The sequence below is a fragment of the Camelina sativa genome, chromosome 9 (genome assembly GCF_000633955.1).
Source record: "Camelina sativa cultivar DH55 chromosome 9, Cs, whole genome shotgun sequence".
NCBI classification, from domain to species: domain Eukaryota; kingdom Viridiplantae; phylum Streptophyta; class Magnoliopsida; order Brassicales; family Brassicaceae; genus Camelina; species Camelina sativa.
Window position 1 is genome coordinate 30,916,911 of NC_025693.1, and position 15,686 is coordinate 30,932,596.

General features: G+C 36.6%; 3 protein-coding genes and 1 pseudogene across 4 annotated transcripts in view; 1 reads left to right on the plus strand and 3 right to left on the minus strand.

Moving 5' to 3' along the window:
• Positions 1,176-3,474, minus strand: LOC104713334 (UDP-galactose transporter 2). Its single transcript, XM_010430430.2, has 5 exons — positions 2,906-3,474; positions 2,622-2,806; positions 2,317-2,517; positions 1,847-2,008; positions 1,176-1,759 (listed from the first exon to the last, which is right to left on the minus strand). The coding sequence occupies exons 1-5, from the start codon at positions 3,039-3,041 to the stop codon at positions 1,400-1,402; spliced, it is 1,044 nt and encodes a 347-aa protein (XP_010428732.1). The 5' UTR covers positions 3,042-3,474; the 3' UTR covers positions 1,176-1,399.
• LOC104713336 (12-oxophytodienoate reductase 1) lies at positions 5,493-7,161 on the plus strand. The gene is made up of 4 exons (XM_010430431.2): positions 5,493-5,667; positions 5,765-5,905; positions 6,016-6,323; positions 6,416-7,161. Exons 1-4 carry the CDS (start codon positions 5,585-5,587, stop codon positions 7,009-7,011), a joined length of 1,128 nt encoding a protein of 375 aa, XP_010428733.1. The 5' UTR covers positions 5,493-5,584; the 3' UTR covers positions 7,012-7,161.
• LOC104713335 lies at positions 7,260-11,857 on the minus strand (annotated as a pseudogene).
• LOC104713337 (chaperone protein dnaJ 10) overlaps positions 12,862-15,686 on the minus strand; it is a 4,555-nt gene continuing 1,730 nt past the window's right edge. Inside the window, exons 1-10 of one of the 2 annotated variants that reach the window (XM_010430432.1) lie at positions 15,488-15,680; positions 15,318-15,377; positions 14,893-14,975; positions 14,633-14,792; positions 14,416-14,542; positions 14,132-14,290; positions 13,825-14,003; positions 13,648-13,728; positions 13,411-13,551; positions 12,862-13,185 (exon numbers count right to left, since the gene is read on the minus strand). In XM_010430432.1, the coding sequence (XP_010428734.1) occupies positions 13,066-13,185; positions 13,411-13,551; positions 13,648-13,728; positions 13,825-14,003; positions 14,132-14,290; positions 14,416-14,542; positions 14,633-14,792; positions 14,893-14,975; positions 15,318-15,377; positions 15,488-15,574 (1,197 nt within the window). In that variant the 5' untranslated portion in view covers positions 15,575-15,680 and the 3' untranslated portion in view covers positions 12,862-13,065. Of the gene's footprint in view, positions 13,186-13,410; positions 13,552-13,647; positions 13,729-13,824; positions 14,004-14,131; positions 14,291-14,415; positions 14,543-14,632; positions 14,793-14,892; positions 14,976-15,317; positions 15,378-15,487; positions 15,681-15,686 lie in introns of those variants that run through there. The other variant, XM_010430433.1, reaches the window with a different exon arrangement.

Here is a 15,686-nt window from a genome sequence, read left to right on the forward strand (position 1 = left end):
AAAAAAAAAAAGGAGAAAAGATCTCTGTTAATAATGTTTAAATCTCTTCGGTTTTCACACTTTCTGAAATACTAGCAAAAATGAAAAGTTTTAAGAGTTTTGGAAATTTAATTGGTACCTCATATTGGGAAAAAAATTGAGGTTTTAAGTCGGTCATTATATGGGTAAATTACTAATTAGACATCATCTAATCTAAACCCTTATTATAAAGTTGATTCCATGAGCACGTGAAGGACGTTTACTACTACTAATGAGGGTTAAGGGAGAACATGTAAAAGTCAAATTTTTCTAGTATTTGCTTTTTTGGTTTGGTCTAAAAAAACACGTCCAAGATCAGTGTATGTATAACTGCTAAGTCAAGCGACCACCATTGAGGTTTAAATAATAAATGCAATGACTTATCCAAGAACAACAAGATTGCTGTGATTATTTTGGCTTTGGAAGTTGAAAATACAAAGCTTTCATTTATAAAGATTTTGGCCAAACAAAAAAAAAAACAAGAAGAAATATGTGAAGATTAGTGACCAAAATTTTATCAATTAAGATTATAATTTTGTTTTAGAAAATATATTTATTATTGAGAAAATTAAAAAGAAAAAAGGTGATTCTTTTCTCTAAAATTTTGTTTTGATCTTTTATGAATTGTCTATAGGTTTTGAGGGTTCCAATAAAGACATTAAAGCAGAGGGAAAAAGAGGGCCTAGTAATAGCATGGTACCTAGTTGTAGGATTTGGATCTTTTTTGGGGTCTGGTTTCATATTACTGGGACCTCCCCAATTCTTTCCCATCTTATTACTTAACTCAGTAACTTTTTATTATTATTTTTACTACCACCATCCAGTAAAACTTTTCATGCCCAATCCAATCACAAATCTATTATTAACAAAAAATTATTTACAGCTCCCAGTGAAATAAATAACCCTCCTAGCTTTTGTTTTAATCATTCCCTTATAGCTTTAAACCACATCACATGTACTTTCTTGTATTTTTTAAAACATACATCACATGTCCTGACTCATGACCTGAGTTATTATGCTCGTTTCCACCAAATTTATAACATTTGGACACTGGTCACACTGTTAGAAAATTTTATGCCATTGAATCATTCATAAAATACAAAAATATCTGTTTTGGTAATTCTTAGTGTAATAATATTAAATGAATAACACTCCCATGGTTCAGTTGACATTTCTGTATTACTTTATATAGAACGAACATATCACTATTTAAGATGGGTCTTGTACTTTTAAGCAAAGAAGGATATTTGGGCTTTCTAAAGGCCCAAAATGATCTAAAGTGGAAAGAATAAAGTGAAAATAGCACACAAAGGAAATATTTGTATAAAGAATCAGTTTCGACGTGTAATTTGAAATTGGATGATAAGCACCACACACACTTTTATGGTTTAGTGTCACCGAGCTCAACGTCTTTCAAGTCGATATGCTCAACTCCTTCTTTGAGTAGCTTAATCTCATCTTCGGTCATACTGTTTTTGCCGTGTGGCGTCGACTTTGCGTTTCTCTGTTTCTCTACATCAACCGCCCAACTATAGATCACCATCCCAACAATAGCTATGGCCATCCCGGCGATGTTCTTGAATGTCATCTCGGAATCAAAGAGAAGCCATCCTAATGTGAGGACGCAGACTGTTTTCATGTGGCCTAGAACTTGGAAGGATGTAGCTGAGAATCTTCCGATGCAGAGATACTGGCTTATGTTACAGAAAACAGCTAATGCACAGGAGAGAAGAATGCAGAACTGCAAAAATTTAGAGATAAGAGTAAAGATTTTGCGTTTAGTTTTGAGTCATCTCAATCTTAAAGAAGTTGAATTTTTTTAACTTACAATGGCACCGTAAGTCATCTTGTAAGTAGATATGAATTTGCCGCTCAAGAAATAGTCAACAAAGGGGCCAAAGATGAGAAGTGAAATGGCTTGGATTGGGGCTGTTTTGCTCAGCAATTCAAAAGATCCTACTGAGTACTTCTTTTGCAGAGAACCTATTGACTGTTACCAATAGAAAAAATTGAAAATTTATTAGCCAAAACACTTGAGAATAAATGCCATTTTCAGGATTACAGCAAGTAACTGTGTCTCCCAGATTAGCTTTTGAATTTCAGATCTGGGACTGGGAGGCCAAACATACAGATTATACATAAATCGAGATTAAAGAGACAAAAGGTTCCCTTCCAGATCCAAGAAAAGTTTGAGCCTTTGTGTTTCAAGAACGAAAGAGAGATCAAAGCAGGCAAAGAGAAGCAAAGCCAGATCTATAACTATAAAGAAAGGGATGGTGAGAATAAAAAAAAACTTACAATCTGCTGGAGAGATGTAGAGAAAACAGCAGTGCATGCACAAATGAAACCTTTGGCATTAACTTTGACATCAGTGACAGTACAGATGCCAACACCAATAACCACAACCATAACAGAAGCTTTCACTTCTTTACAGTAATGCTTGCTATGTATAATCCATTCCAACACGCATACCACCGGAATCATGCTCAATTTCGAAATCTATATGACAACAACACAAATCAAAATCAAAATCAAAATCAAAACGAAAGATCTTTCAACAGAGTAACACAAAGAGTCAAAATCAAAAAGAAAGAAATTATTACTTGGTAGAAGCCAACAGAGTTGAGCATAAGACTAAAGTTCATAGCAGCAATGGAGACGTTAGCAACAATGGAGAACCAAAGAAGCTCCCAAAGAGGAACATGCTTAGATGCTGATAGTCCTGTAGCGTTTGAGACCATACCAACAAGTGCAGTGAAGGCGAAGTGAAACCCCGTAAGAGTTGTAGCTGTGTGGAATCATTATTATAAAGAAATCATCAGATTCGTCAAGATGAGAGAGGTTAGATCACAGAATCAGAGAGAGCGAGAGAGAGAGAGAGACGTACCAAAGCCAAATCCGAACCCAGAGGAGGACATGAGCTGTTTATTAGCCATGATGATTCCAACGGAGCTGATTACATTCATAGCCCATGCTCCGACGTCTGACACCGGCGATTTCTTCTCGCTCTCAGTTTTCTCCATTTTTGAAAAATTGAACACCGACACTACTCAGATCCGGAGATCTCGATTTGATTTGATTTGATTTTTTTTTTTTTTGAAAAAAAACCTAAATGCAAGCGAAAACGAGATCTGATAAATCTCGATTCTCGCCTGCAGATTTCTAGTGAATCAAACACGGAAGAGATGAGATCTGGGAACTAAAAAAAGTCGATTCACGCCGTGGTAGCTTGGCGAAGAAAACACACACTAACACGTCTCTCTCTCTCTCTCTCTCTCTCTCTCTCTCTCTCTCTTTCTCACACACACACACACACTATGTGGTACTACTTATGGTTCACTACTACTGCTTGACTCGTCGTAGCTCGCTGGATATAATAATCTCACAAGCAAGCTTCTTCTTCCACCATTGATGCTTTCCTTGGATTTGTATATTTCCTTTTTTTTTTTTTTTAATTCATATCTGAAGATTTCGAAACATTATTATTAAATTTATGATTATTCTCCATTGACGCGTGTCGTTTACCATATTTGACCTTCTTTATTTCTCTTTTGGTCCACTTGTTATTATTTCAGGATGAGTTCTGTACAAGGATTCTTTTGTCTTTTATACCCCCTTTGGTAACGTCGTGCTTTTTAATCTCTCTATATCAACGACGTCTCTAATAACAGTACTTACGTCTTCAATTAAGCCACACGGAACTGATAACAGCGAAATTTTAACGGTAATTAAGACGTACTTACTTTGGATTATTATTCATTTCAAACCATATAATATAGTGGGACATATCGATTAACATTTTATAACATTGTTTGAAGATCTAAACTGAACAAAATTATAGCATCAAGCCATCAACGGCTAGGAGTTAAGCTTTCACACCTTTTATAATAACCATAATTTTCGAATTAATTAATAATAGAAAGAATCACAATTTCCCATTGGTCACAGACTCACAGTCACACCGTCACACTCAAGCCAAACATTTTCGAGACTAAATTATTGAGTTTTGTCCTTTGTTCCAGCTAATGCAATTTGATTCATTACCGTATCATTTAAGTTCCAATGGGGAAAAAAAAAGAAATCACTACCACAACAAAAAAATACTTATATAGCTTTTGTAATTTGTGTGTTTAATGAATAGTTTAAGAAATAATGATGGGTCATTGTAAATTTCTCCCATATGCAAATAAAAAGGGACAGCTAATAATGCATTATAAGTCATTTTAAGAGGACAAAATCTGCACAACTTAGCCTGTGCCTCAACACATATAGTAATGTGAACACATGATCTCCAACACATTTGTTACAAAAGAGCTTTTTTCATGTGAGATTCCAACATCAATCATTGTCTTATAACAAGCCCAAATTCATATTAATTTCCCCCAAACCACACGATAAAGGAATAATACACACACACACACACACACACACTTTAAGGGTATAGCATCAACTAGGAACACTTGGCTTTGAGTTATTAATAAATCCAGAACTTACCCTCATTCTTTCTTGTAGTTTTTTTGGCAATATCAAGTAATGCTGTCCTATATGTACCCTTCAATTTGGCTACCAAAAAATGTTGCGATGATTGTTACATTATTGAAAGGATGAACAAAAACAAGGAGTAAGGACCGACACTTTTGCACCGAGAAGATCCCATGTCACACACAAGACAAAGACTAACACTGAGATCCCTGACGTGCATCATAGGCTTGGCGGCGTTATGCTAAAACCACTTAGCAGCAACTTAAGGCCCAAAAATAAAACGGTTTAGGCCAACAAGTGTTAGGAGTTTTTTTTAATACTGGGCTTATAACATAAACTTAAGGCCCAAATCTGATTCCAATGATAAAGAGCTTTGTCACTTTCAAACTGTTGCAGCTGTTATTTGGGATTGATCACCTTTATTTTGTGACCTAAACTAGTCAAGCAAGGTGGGCGGGACACATTACACATATACACCCAAAATGGTTGGTTTCTTATATCTGTTTGATGTGATAATGCCGCAATTTAGTGTGTGTTTATGTCTCTTTTAATCTTCCATTTGAGTCTCAATTCACATTCTTCCGACTCTTTACTATGTTGCGCAGAAAACAAAAAGCATAGCATATTATTGTCGGTGGTCAAATTTTTCATAAAGTCAAACCAAAACAAAAGAAGTGATTGAAACCATACGAGTCCCCACCATTTGTTATGTTCTGTATAAAGCTCCAACGGATCGAAAAAGTCGAATCCGAACAGACTGTATGTAGATGATAGGGAGGAACAAAGGAAAGAATATAGGTTAAGTTCAAAGTGCTTTCATGTCGTCAATGCATTCGTCATCATGAAGAAGTAAAAATATTCCAAGTGGATGGATTTATAAGGGTCCACAAATGCGTCCTCAATGACGTCCACGTTCCTTTATAGACGAAATAAAGACTCACGTTCCTACTTCTTTTGATCAATCAATGTGTGTATAAATATGTGCGAGACATATTCATTATCCTCCACAATCCAAGGAAAACAATAACTTGAAAGTGGTTTCGAAAGAAAAAAATAAAATAAAATCAAACAAAATCCGAAATTCATGGAAATGGAAAACGCAGTAGCAAAACAGAGTATACCTCTTCTCACTCCCTATAAGATGGGAAGATTCAATCTTTCTCATAGGTAATATTTTTTTTTTAACTTACTTTGTCGTTTTGATGACTTGTGCTGCTCCTTCAAGATAACAAAAGCTTGATTCGTTTTGTTTCTATATATATAGGGTTGTTCTGGCGCCACTGACGAGACAGAGATCGTACGGAAACGTTCCTCAGCCTCACGCTGCAATTTATTACTCTCAGAGAACCACTCCAGGAGGTTTTCTCATCACTGAAGCCACTGGAGTTTCAGATACAGCTCAAGGGTAACTTAAATATTCTTCCTTTTTCTTGATTAAATGTTACGTTTTTATTTATTTCTGTGGGTCTTTGATTCTGATCCTACCACATTTGTGTGATTTGTTGATCTTCAAAGGTATCAAGATACTCCTGGGATATGGACTAAAGAGCATGTGGAGGCATGGAAACCAATCGTTGATGCTGTTCATGCCAAAGGTGGTGTCTTCTTCTGTCAGATCTGGCATGTTGGCCGTGTTTCTAACCGAGGGTTCCAGCCAAATGGACAAGCTCCTATCTCTTGTTCGGCTAAGCCATTGATGCCTCAAATCCGCTCTAACGGTATTGACGAAGCCATGTTTACTCCTCCAAGACGGCTAGACATCGAAGAAATCCCCGGCATTGTCAACGATTTTAGGCTTGCAGCAAGAAATGCTATGGAAGCTGGTAAGTGAATCTTGATTTGGGAATAATTCAAGAAGCTGAATAAATCATTTCAAGATTCTTATCTTTTGAATGTTTTTTTTTTGTTATTGCAGGCTTTGATGGAGTTGAGATTCATGGAGCTAATGGCTATCTGATCGACCAGTTCATGAAAGATACGGTGAATGATAGAACTGATGAGTACGGTGGATCATTGGAAAAACGTTGCAGATTCGCTTTAGAAATAGTTGATGCAGTGGCTAAGGAGATCGGACCAGACCGTGTTGGTATCAGGCTCTCTCCGTTTGCTGACTACATGGAATCCGGAGACACTAATCCAGGAGCATTGGGGCTTTACATGGCGGAATCTCTGAACAAATACGGAATCCTCTACTGTCATGTGATTGAAGCCAGAATGAAAACAATGGGGGAAGTACATGCATGTCCTCACACGTTAATTCCTATGAGGAAAGCCTTTAAGGGTACTTTTATCTCTGCAGGAGGTTTCACGAGGGAAGATGGGAATGAGGCCGTGTCAAAGGGAAGAACCGATCTCGTGGCTTATGGTAGATGGTTTCTGGCCAACCCTGATCTGCCAAAGAGGTTCCAAGTTGATGCACCGCTCAATAAATATGATAGACCAACGTTTTACACTTCTGATCCTGTCGTGGGTTATACCGATTACCCTTTTCTTGAATCAACAGTAGCTTAAAATTGTTATCAACAATCTTGTGTGTTTCCCTTTTTATTGTAGTAAGTTTCTGGCATTTCTTCTTTATGCTTGAGGTCATTATAGTTTTACAATAATAGTTCTTCTTGAATTTCTAAATTAGGAACTTATCCCGCAGTGGGGAATCGGTTATCTACCTCATACAATAACCAGAAAATAAGATTTAAAAAAAGTCCAAAGCAAACTAGGAAGCATCCTCTATGTATAATTTAGACAACAACATTATTTTGTCTCTCTCCTTAACTAACCTCTCTCACTTCTTTTCTAAATGTTTAGACTAGAATCAGGAAGATGAATCGCGTTTTTTCTGCAGCAGACAATACATAACAAGCCTGCGAGTGTTTTAAGCTCCAGAGTAGACATGTGAATGTTCAGAGAATCTTGAAGAGTCTCTTCAGTTTCAAAATGAGCTCCCATTTCTCTGGAGACATTTCATTCTGCATTTGTTATGTTTTTTTTTTTGTTTTTGGTCAGAACGATGATGATGATGATTTATAGAAAACGCAGAATGGGAAATAACTTATCTTATCCTCCGCTTACCTTGTAGTTTTCTTTGAGTATGTCGATAGATCTCCTCGAAATGTGACTCACAAGCTCATCTTTCTTGTCAAAGTGCCTTCCAAACGTCTTCTGTTCTTCACGATTTGAAGCAACAATCTGTGTTATACCACCAGAGGAGAAAAGCATCTTCATTACAAGGTGAATGCATCAAGTTGAAACTTCAGCAACCATAAGTACTCTCTTTTGTCTCTCTCTGTAAACAAAAGTTGTTATTACCTTAATCGCCACCTCGTCGCCTTTCTCTGCATAGTCAACAGGCTTGTGGTTCTTCTCAATAGAGGCAATGCGGCCAATATCTATAAACTCTCTGCTGGGGACACAAATGGGGGTTCCGATCTAAAAACCAAGACGAATGTTAAAAAGAATGAGAATCCTCCAATGACTCGTATTGTGCAAGTTACCGAGAGAATATAGAAGAGTAAGAATAGGATACCTTAAGTATACCGTCGACGACCTTAACTCCAAGCACTATTGGGTCTTTCTTATTGAACTCACGTAGAATGTTAAGGATACATGGGAAGACTACTTCATCGGCTGATTCCTTCTTTTTCTCCTCTTTGATTTTCTCAATGTAATCCTTATATAGATCGAATAGATGATAGATGATATCAGCGCAGAAGATTTTAACTCCCATATCGTCAGCAAGTTCACGAGCCTCTGTAGTCACTTTGACGTCAAAAGCCAAAATTATAGCATCTTCTTTTTTCTTCTCGAGCATCACTCCAGCCTTCATTATATCCTTCTTATGCACAGGCCCTATGCCAATACCACTGACTGGTATCCTTACAGCTGGGGACTTCAAGAATTCAAGCAATGCTTCTAATGACCCTAGTGTAGACGCTTGTACATAAACTCCTTCACCACTTTTTTCAATTCTGCTCATAACTGACTCCATATCTTCCATAACCGAATTCTTAATTGCATCCATGTCATCATCAGGTCCAACCACATGCAGGCAAGTACCAGCAACTGCGTGTTCAAGTCCCTGAGCAGTAATCTTGATGCTCTGTGCAGCCTTTATTTTTTTGTGATGCAGATAAGTACCCTTCACTCTTGACTCCTTCATTGGATGAGGAGTCAGTAATGCTCTAATCGTTGTGACAATAGGTCCCTGAAATATGAGGAAGACATAAGATCACTATACTAAGATCTATAAATACCCAAGTGCATTACTTGTTTGGATTTAGAAAATAAAGTTTTTACTAGCCTGTAGCCCACAAACGACGATTTGATCACCTTCATGGAGTTCACCGTTTACCAACACAACATCAATTGTTGTACCATGGCCTTCAATAACTTTGACCTCAAGGACAGTACACTATTCAAAAATTTCAAGAAAGGATCAGAATCCTCATGCTGAAGTAATGCAGAAACAAGTGTTATTTTAAAAGAGATAGGGGAGAGACCTCCACTTTGTCAACATATGTAAGTTTCTTAACCATTGTTTTCTGAGCATATTGAACCAAAAACAGCAAGAGATCTGGGATCCCTTCCCCACTGCAAATATCAAGAACCAACTATCTTAGCAAGAGATCTGTTACGCTGTACATTAGAAACAAATAAGCAGAGATACATACCTAATAGCACTAGTGGGAACAATACTGAGACATTCTCCCTTTTCTTTATTCTTGTAATAAAGCTCAGTGTTGAGTCCTTGATCCTGGAACTGGGTTTTAATCTGGGAACACCAGTGAAACAACAAAACTTGAACGATATGTAAACCAAAGTGATAGCTCAAATCATACATAAGAAACTCTAGATGTATGACTTACCTCAGCGAGCTTCTTGTTAAATAATTCTTTAACAGCTTTAGTTTGCTGTCTAATTGCCTTCACGAAAGGAGCATTCTTGCATGTTTTCCATCCATAAATCCTATCCACCTGGAAGTTGTAAGAATTTTATTTCCTATCTAAATAAGTTTCTCCCACTTTGTACTAAAAACATAGAACAAAGACCCCATCCAAACAGAATGACAAGCAGTCTCACCTTATTCAATGCAACAATGAACTCTGTATTCCTCATTCTCAAGAGATTTAGAGATTCTATTGTTTGCGGCTGTAACCGATGCGTTATGTCAACCACCAAAATGGCAATGTCACACAAACTTGAACCTCTAGACCGCAGATTCGTGAAGGACTCATGGCCAGGTGTATCGATAACCAATACACCGGGCACATTAAGTTGTGCATCAGCTCTCAGTTCCATAGTCCTCTCTCGGATGTTTTCCGCAGGTAAATAAGTTGCACCAATCTGCTGAGTAATACCTCCAGCCTCACCTTCCTGTACATTTGTTCCTCTGATGCAATCCAACAGCTTTGTTTTACCAGCATCGACATGACCCATGATACAGCAAATAATAGAACGGAGATTTTCTCCACCTTCTTCTATAACTTCACTCGAAGCTAAACCTTTACCCTTCTTAGCACGTTTTGTCTGCTTAGCATCTTCCACTTCATGCACAGCTTTTACAGCAGCTGTTGTTGGCTTGCCCATACCTGCTGGTTTTTCAGCTTCAGGGTCTGTGTAGAAATTCAAAAGATAAAACTAAAAACAGACATTAGATGAAACACTAGGAAGAAGAACAAAGAACTACATTTCATACTAACATGAATCATGTGCATTTTGATACAGCATCCTTTAATTCTTTCTTAACCACAGGCTGAGCTTCTTCCTCTTCATCATCAAAATCACCTTTGATGTTAAGATCAACATTATCCCAAATTTTTGCATCCCATTCATCTTCTTCATCATCTTCCCTAGCCCCATTCTCCTGAGGAGGTCCTGATTTCTCATCTGAGTTTAATGATTCTACTAAATCAATCTTTTCAGTGTCTGCTAAAGTATCTGGTGCACCTGCATGGTGCTCTGTTGGCTCTACCTCATCTTCCACCTGGACAGAAGTGTCATTGCCTTTCTGGCGAGATGATTTTTTCTTGTTGGCATAAATGGGACGCTTTGAAGAAGTAGCGTCACCATCATTATCTGCAACAGGAAGACCTCCACCAGCAGCCAGGAGCTGATTCTTAAAAGCCTCCCTCTTCTGAGCTTCAGCCTTTTGCTTTGCAGTTAGAAGCTTGCCCTCTTGCTTCTTCCTCAAGAGTTTCTCCTTTTCCTTTTCCTTTCTCTTACGCTTAGCCTCCTCAGCTTGAGCCTCAAGCTCTTCCTGCCTGCGGCGCTCCTCTTCCTCCTTTCTCAATTTCTCTTCTTCTTCCTTCTTTTTTCGCTCTTCGGCTTCTTGCATCCGTGCAAGAGCCTCTTGCATCTCTCTAACATGTTTGGGAATTTTTTTCTCTGCTGCTTTACCCTTTGCATCCTTCTTCTTCGGCTGTTGTGCCTCAGTTACTGATTCTTCTTGTTTTTCCTCCTTAGCCTCTACATAAGAGGTTGCTGCTTTTTTTTCCTTCTCTTTCTCCTTCTTCTTTTTCTTTTTCTTCGCTGCAGCACTCTCAACAGTCTCTTCTTTTCCTTCCTTCTCACCAGCATTCTGTACCGGTGCAACTGGCCCAGGCTGAGCTTGAACTCTCTCTTCTCCAGGGGTGGATGAAGCAGCAGCAGGGGTTTCTCCAAGTTCTGCAAGAAGTTTGTCCAAATCATCCTCTTCCTCTACTGTCCTACCACTCTTATTCTTCTTCTTTTTCTTATTCTTTCCAGTTTCTACAACAGGAGTTTTAGCTAGACCACTTTCGTCTGCAACTGAGTCATCGCCTAATGAGGCCAAGACACTTCTGCCCTTCTGTTTAGAAGATTTCTTCTTACCCGAAAACGTGATTTCACCGGGAGAGCCTTCTTCCTCATCTCCATCAACTTCTTCGCTATCATCACCTCCAAGGATATCAAAAGCTAAAACCGCAAAGCCGTTTTTACCCTTCTTCTTCTTCTTCTTCGCAGCGATAACAACTTTCTCTTCCTCAGTATTTATTGAGTACTCATGATCTTCATCAATTTTAACAGCCTTCTTCTTAGATTTAGTTGCACCAACAACGAGAGATGACGCAGCAGGTTTCTGCTCATCATCATCATCTCCACCACGAGCACTCGGCTTCTTCCGACCCATTTGATTTATTTCGCGCACGATATTGAATCGGTTGTGATGACATCTTTTTATATATGGCATTACTGAATCGGTTGAATATATGGCATTACTTTTAGTTCATGCATCTTTTAATTTATTATTATTTTTAATAAAAAAATATATCCTTTAATAATTCTAAAATCATTTATAACCCTAATATCTTATTAGATTTAGTATTTGGTAAATTAAAACCATTCAAAAGCTAGAATGAAATCTAGATTATTAGAAGATTTCATTCTACTAAAAGATTTCATTTTAATTAATGTTTATTAGAATGAAATCTCCCCTTATTAGAAGATTTCATTCTACTAAAAGAATCCAAAATAATTTGAATTAAAATCATTTTAGGAATTTACTTTAATTAATTTTAATTCATTTTAATTAATGTTTTAATTAATTAATCATTTTTTTTTGTTTTTAATTAATCATTCTACACAAACAATTTCATTTTAATTAATGTTTTATAGAATGAAATCTACTCTTATTAGAAGATTTCATTCTACTAAAAGAATCCAAAATAATTTGGAATAATCTAAGAAAACAATTCATAGGTAAAACTATCTTCCAAATTGTTTTTTTTAACATATAATTTTTTTTTTTAATTTTTAAATATATTAATTTTTAATTTTTTTTTTAACATATAATTTTTTTTATAATTCATAGGTAGTTATTTTTTTTTTCATATAAAAAATTAAATGCCGATCAATGCCGGTCAATGCTAGTCAACACTGAATTCTGGCGAACAAAGCACCAGAACTTGATGGTTATGATATTATACACAGAATTCATGTTTGTTCATGCATATCATTACGTGAGGATAATAGTTCATGTAGTTAATAAGATATTTATATTGTTTGCATGTGTTGCCATGTGTTGTAATTCACAATCATTATTTTTCCTATAAAATTTCTTAATTTAAACTTATATAATTGTTTGGAATTTGATTATTAAGATTTCATTCCAAAAAAATCAAGAATAATTTGGAGAATAATTTAAGAAAACAATTCATAGTTAAAACTTAAAAATGTCTTCCAGTTTTTATTTTTAAATTGTTATTTTTAAAAATATTTTACCTTAGTTTTTTTAAAATATTAATTAATATATTGAAAACAGTAATTAAACAAAATTTACATTATAAAATATAAAATTATCGGTGTAGTTTTACTGTTTTAGTGTAACATCTATTAAAGATATGTTCATGTGCTTTCAACATTAATAATTTTCTTCTAACAAATCCCAAATTCACATTGGATCCCCCAAAACAAAAGAAAAAACAACGAAAATTTTACATACATGGCACACAACTGCAATATCAAATATGCTAAGACTGCATGTTACATATAATTTACAAAAGGGTTTTGAATAAGCAAGAAACCGCTACAGTACCTCTGATCTCACCTGAATCAATCATAGCCAGTCGAGGAGTGCTTCCCTGCGCCAGGAGGTGGTGCTGGTCTTGGGAAGTAATAGTTGAATTGTTCATCTCCTAGTTTGATTTCTTCCACGTAGGGGCTATGTGGTTCCTATTAGATTACCAAACAAGAAAACAGTTAACTAGTTTCGATTTGAACTGTTTATGAGATTGTGACTGATTCAGAGTGTTTCTACTAAACAACACAAGCATGAATGTTATGTCTATCTAACACAATTCAGACAAAGAAGATTTATCCATCGTTGAAGATGGAGAGTGATGAGTTTGGTGAAATGGAAAGATCAAAGATAAGCAAAAGGTTCATGTGAAATGATACCTGAGGACCAGAGGTGGAGTGAGATGCTTCACTGGATTTTGGTGATGTAGAGGTATCATGGTCGTGACCCCTTCCATTTCCGTTTAGTTTTTGAGGTTCATTATTTTCTAAAGGATCACTTTCACTAGCTGTTTTGGCTCTCTGTATGAATGCTTTAGGTTAGTCTTGTATCTTAATTCCCAAATCACACTCTAACAACCCGCCAGACTATAAGAAGGAAATGAAACCAGATATTACCTGGAAGATCCTCCCCAGAGTTTTTAACCCTCTTGCTCTTGTACGAAGCTCCTCTCTTTTGGCTTCTGGATCTTGAAGAACCTGAACAAAAAGATTCATAGATAAGTTTAACAAACCAGAGAAACTAAACAAAGAGAGGTCAGATGTGAACATGAGTATTGGTTAAGCTAAACAAACCAGCTGACAAACACGACAAAGAGTGGCTTCGATATCCGCAACATTGAGCTTCCACAGTGAATCAATCATCACTCTTTTATGGGTTTGAAGGTATTCCTCAAGTTCCTCCTCAGTATAATTTCCTTCAGTATTTAGCTGCCTTTTCATTTCCTCCTGCAACTGGAACAAAGCATATGCGCCTACAATGACAATAAGCAGCCACGAAAAGAAAACAAAATCACTACATGCCTTGCTTCCTAAGAGAGAAGAACAGATTCTAGAGAATCTAACAAAGAACGTTCTTAATTAGTTACTTCTTTTATCTAACCTGTTGCAGCTGTTATTTGAGATTTGATGAAATGACCTTTGTTCCTAAACCATTCAGCAACGAATGGTACTCCGAGATATATAGCTTTCTTCCCCAACTCTTTTGCTGCTTGTCTTACATATATATACCCAATTGTATTCAACATATCCACACCATAAGCTGAAGAATATCAAAGTAGAAGGGGGAGCGGGTGAGACTCAATTCAGCATAGAGATGGCATTGATTGAAAGAGAAAGCAAAAGTGCATAACTACAGAACACGGAACACTCTACAGAATATATTACCTGCATTTGAGAGTCTAGCTACTTCAGCTTCAGCTTTACTGACAAATTCGTCTTTGTTTATCACATATTCGTAGAGTCGGTCTTTGAGAACCTCAGAGAGCTTGTCTTCTCTTTCTTTCTGGACAATCTGAAACAAAACACAATCTACAATTTTAGCAAATTTTGTACAAGGAGGACTTGGTTTTGAGCAGGGGACACTAATAAATCCAAAACTTACCCTCATTTTTTCTTGAATCTTTTTGGTATCAAACTCATCCCCTTCAGTGAAGATATCAAGTGAAGCCATTGATGCCATAGCAAGCTGTCCTATGTACCCTTCGAAAAGTTCACTACCAAAAAGCATTGCAAATATTGCAGCAGGATCGATGATTGCATCACTTGAAAAAAAAAGAACAAAAAACAAGTAAGCACCAATGAAAAAAGTCGCAACACTTTTCGCACCCATGTCAGTAAACTCAGCAAGAAAAAAAGACTAACGTAGAGATCCCTGACTTGCCACAAGCATCATAAGCTTGGCGTTGTCCTGAATCACTTAGCACTTGATAGGCCTCTCCCAACACCTGAATAACAAGTTACTGTTTGAAAAAAAAATCTAGCCAAAACATCCAAAACAAGCAGATGATAAGAGAGAATACAACTCTCAAGACACATCTCCACTAGCCATGTAAACCATACATAGAAGAGATTAACAGGAACATCAATTCTCATTCTTGATATATATAGAACATGAACTTATTCCACTACCTCAGACATGATCCTAAAAATCCAAGAATTTTGGAGATAAAAATTGGTACTAATGATTTTACAAAAACAACAAAGCTAATCACCAAAGTAAGTAAGTTTTTACTGAATCTGATTGGAATTTGTTAAAAGCTCAATCTTTTTTGGAAATCTAAAGTAACCTGAAAGTTTTGTGCAGCTTGAGGATCATCTGGGTTTTTATCTGGATGAACTTGGCGTGCCTGTGTATATAATAATAAACAAAACGACCCAACACAATCACTATACTCGAATTATTCAAACTCACCGGATCTAGATAAACAGAAGAAACCCATAATAATAAAAATTGAACCTTTATGTAGTAAGCTTTCTTGATCTCAGCTTCAGTAGCAGTTGGGCTAACGCCAAGCACATCGTAGTACTCCGTTTCCTTCACCATCTATAAAAAAAAAAACCCTCTTTCTCTGATGAGCAAATCTCTCTTCTCTTGTTTTTAGTCCGACGCCGGCGACGAGATTTCAAAATCAACCGCAAGAAGCTTTTTTTTTTTT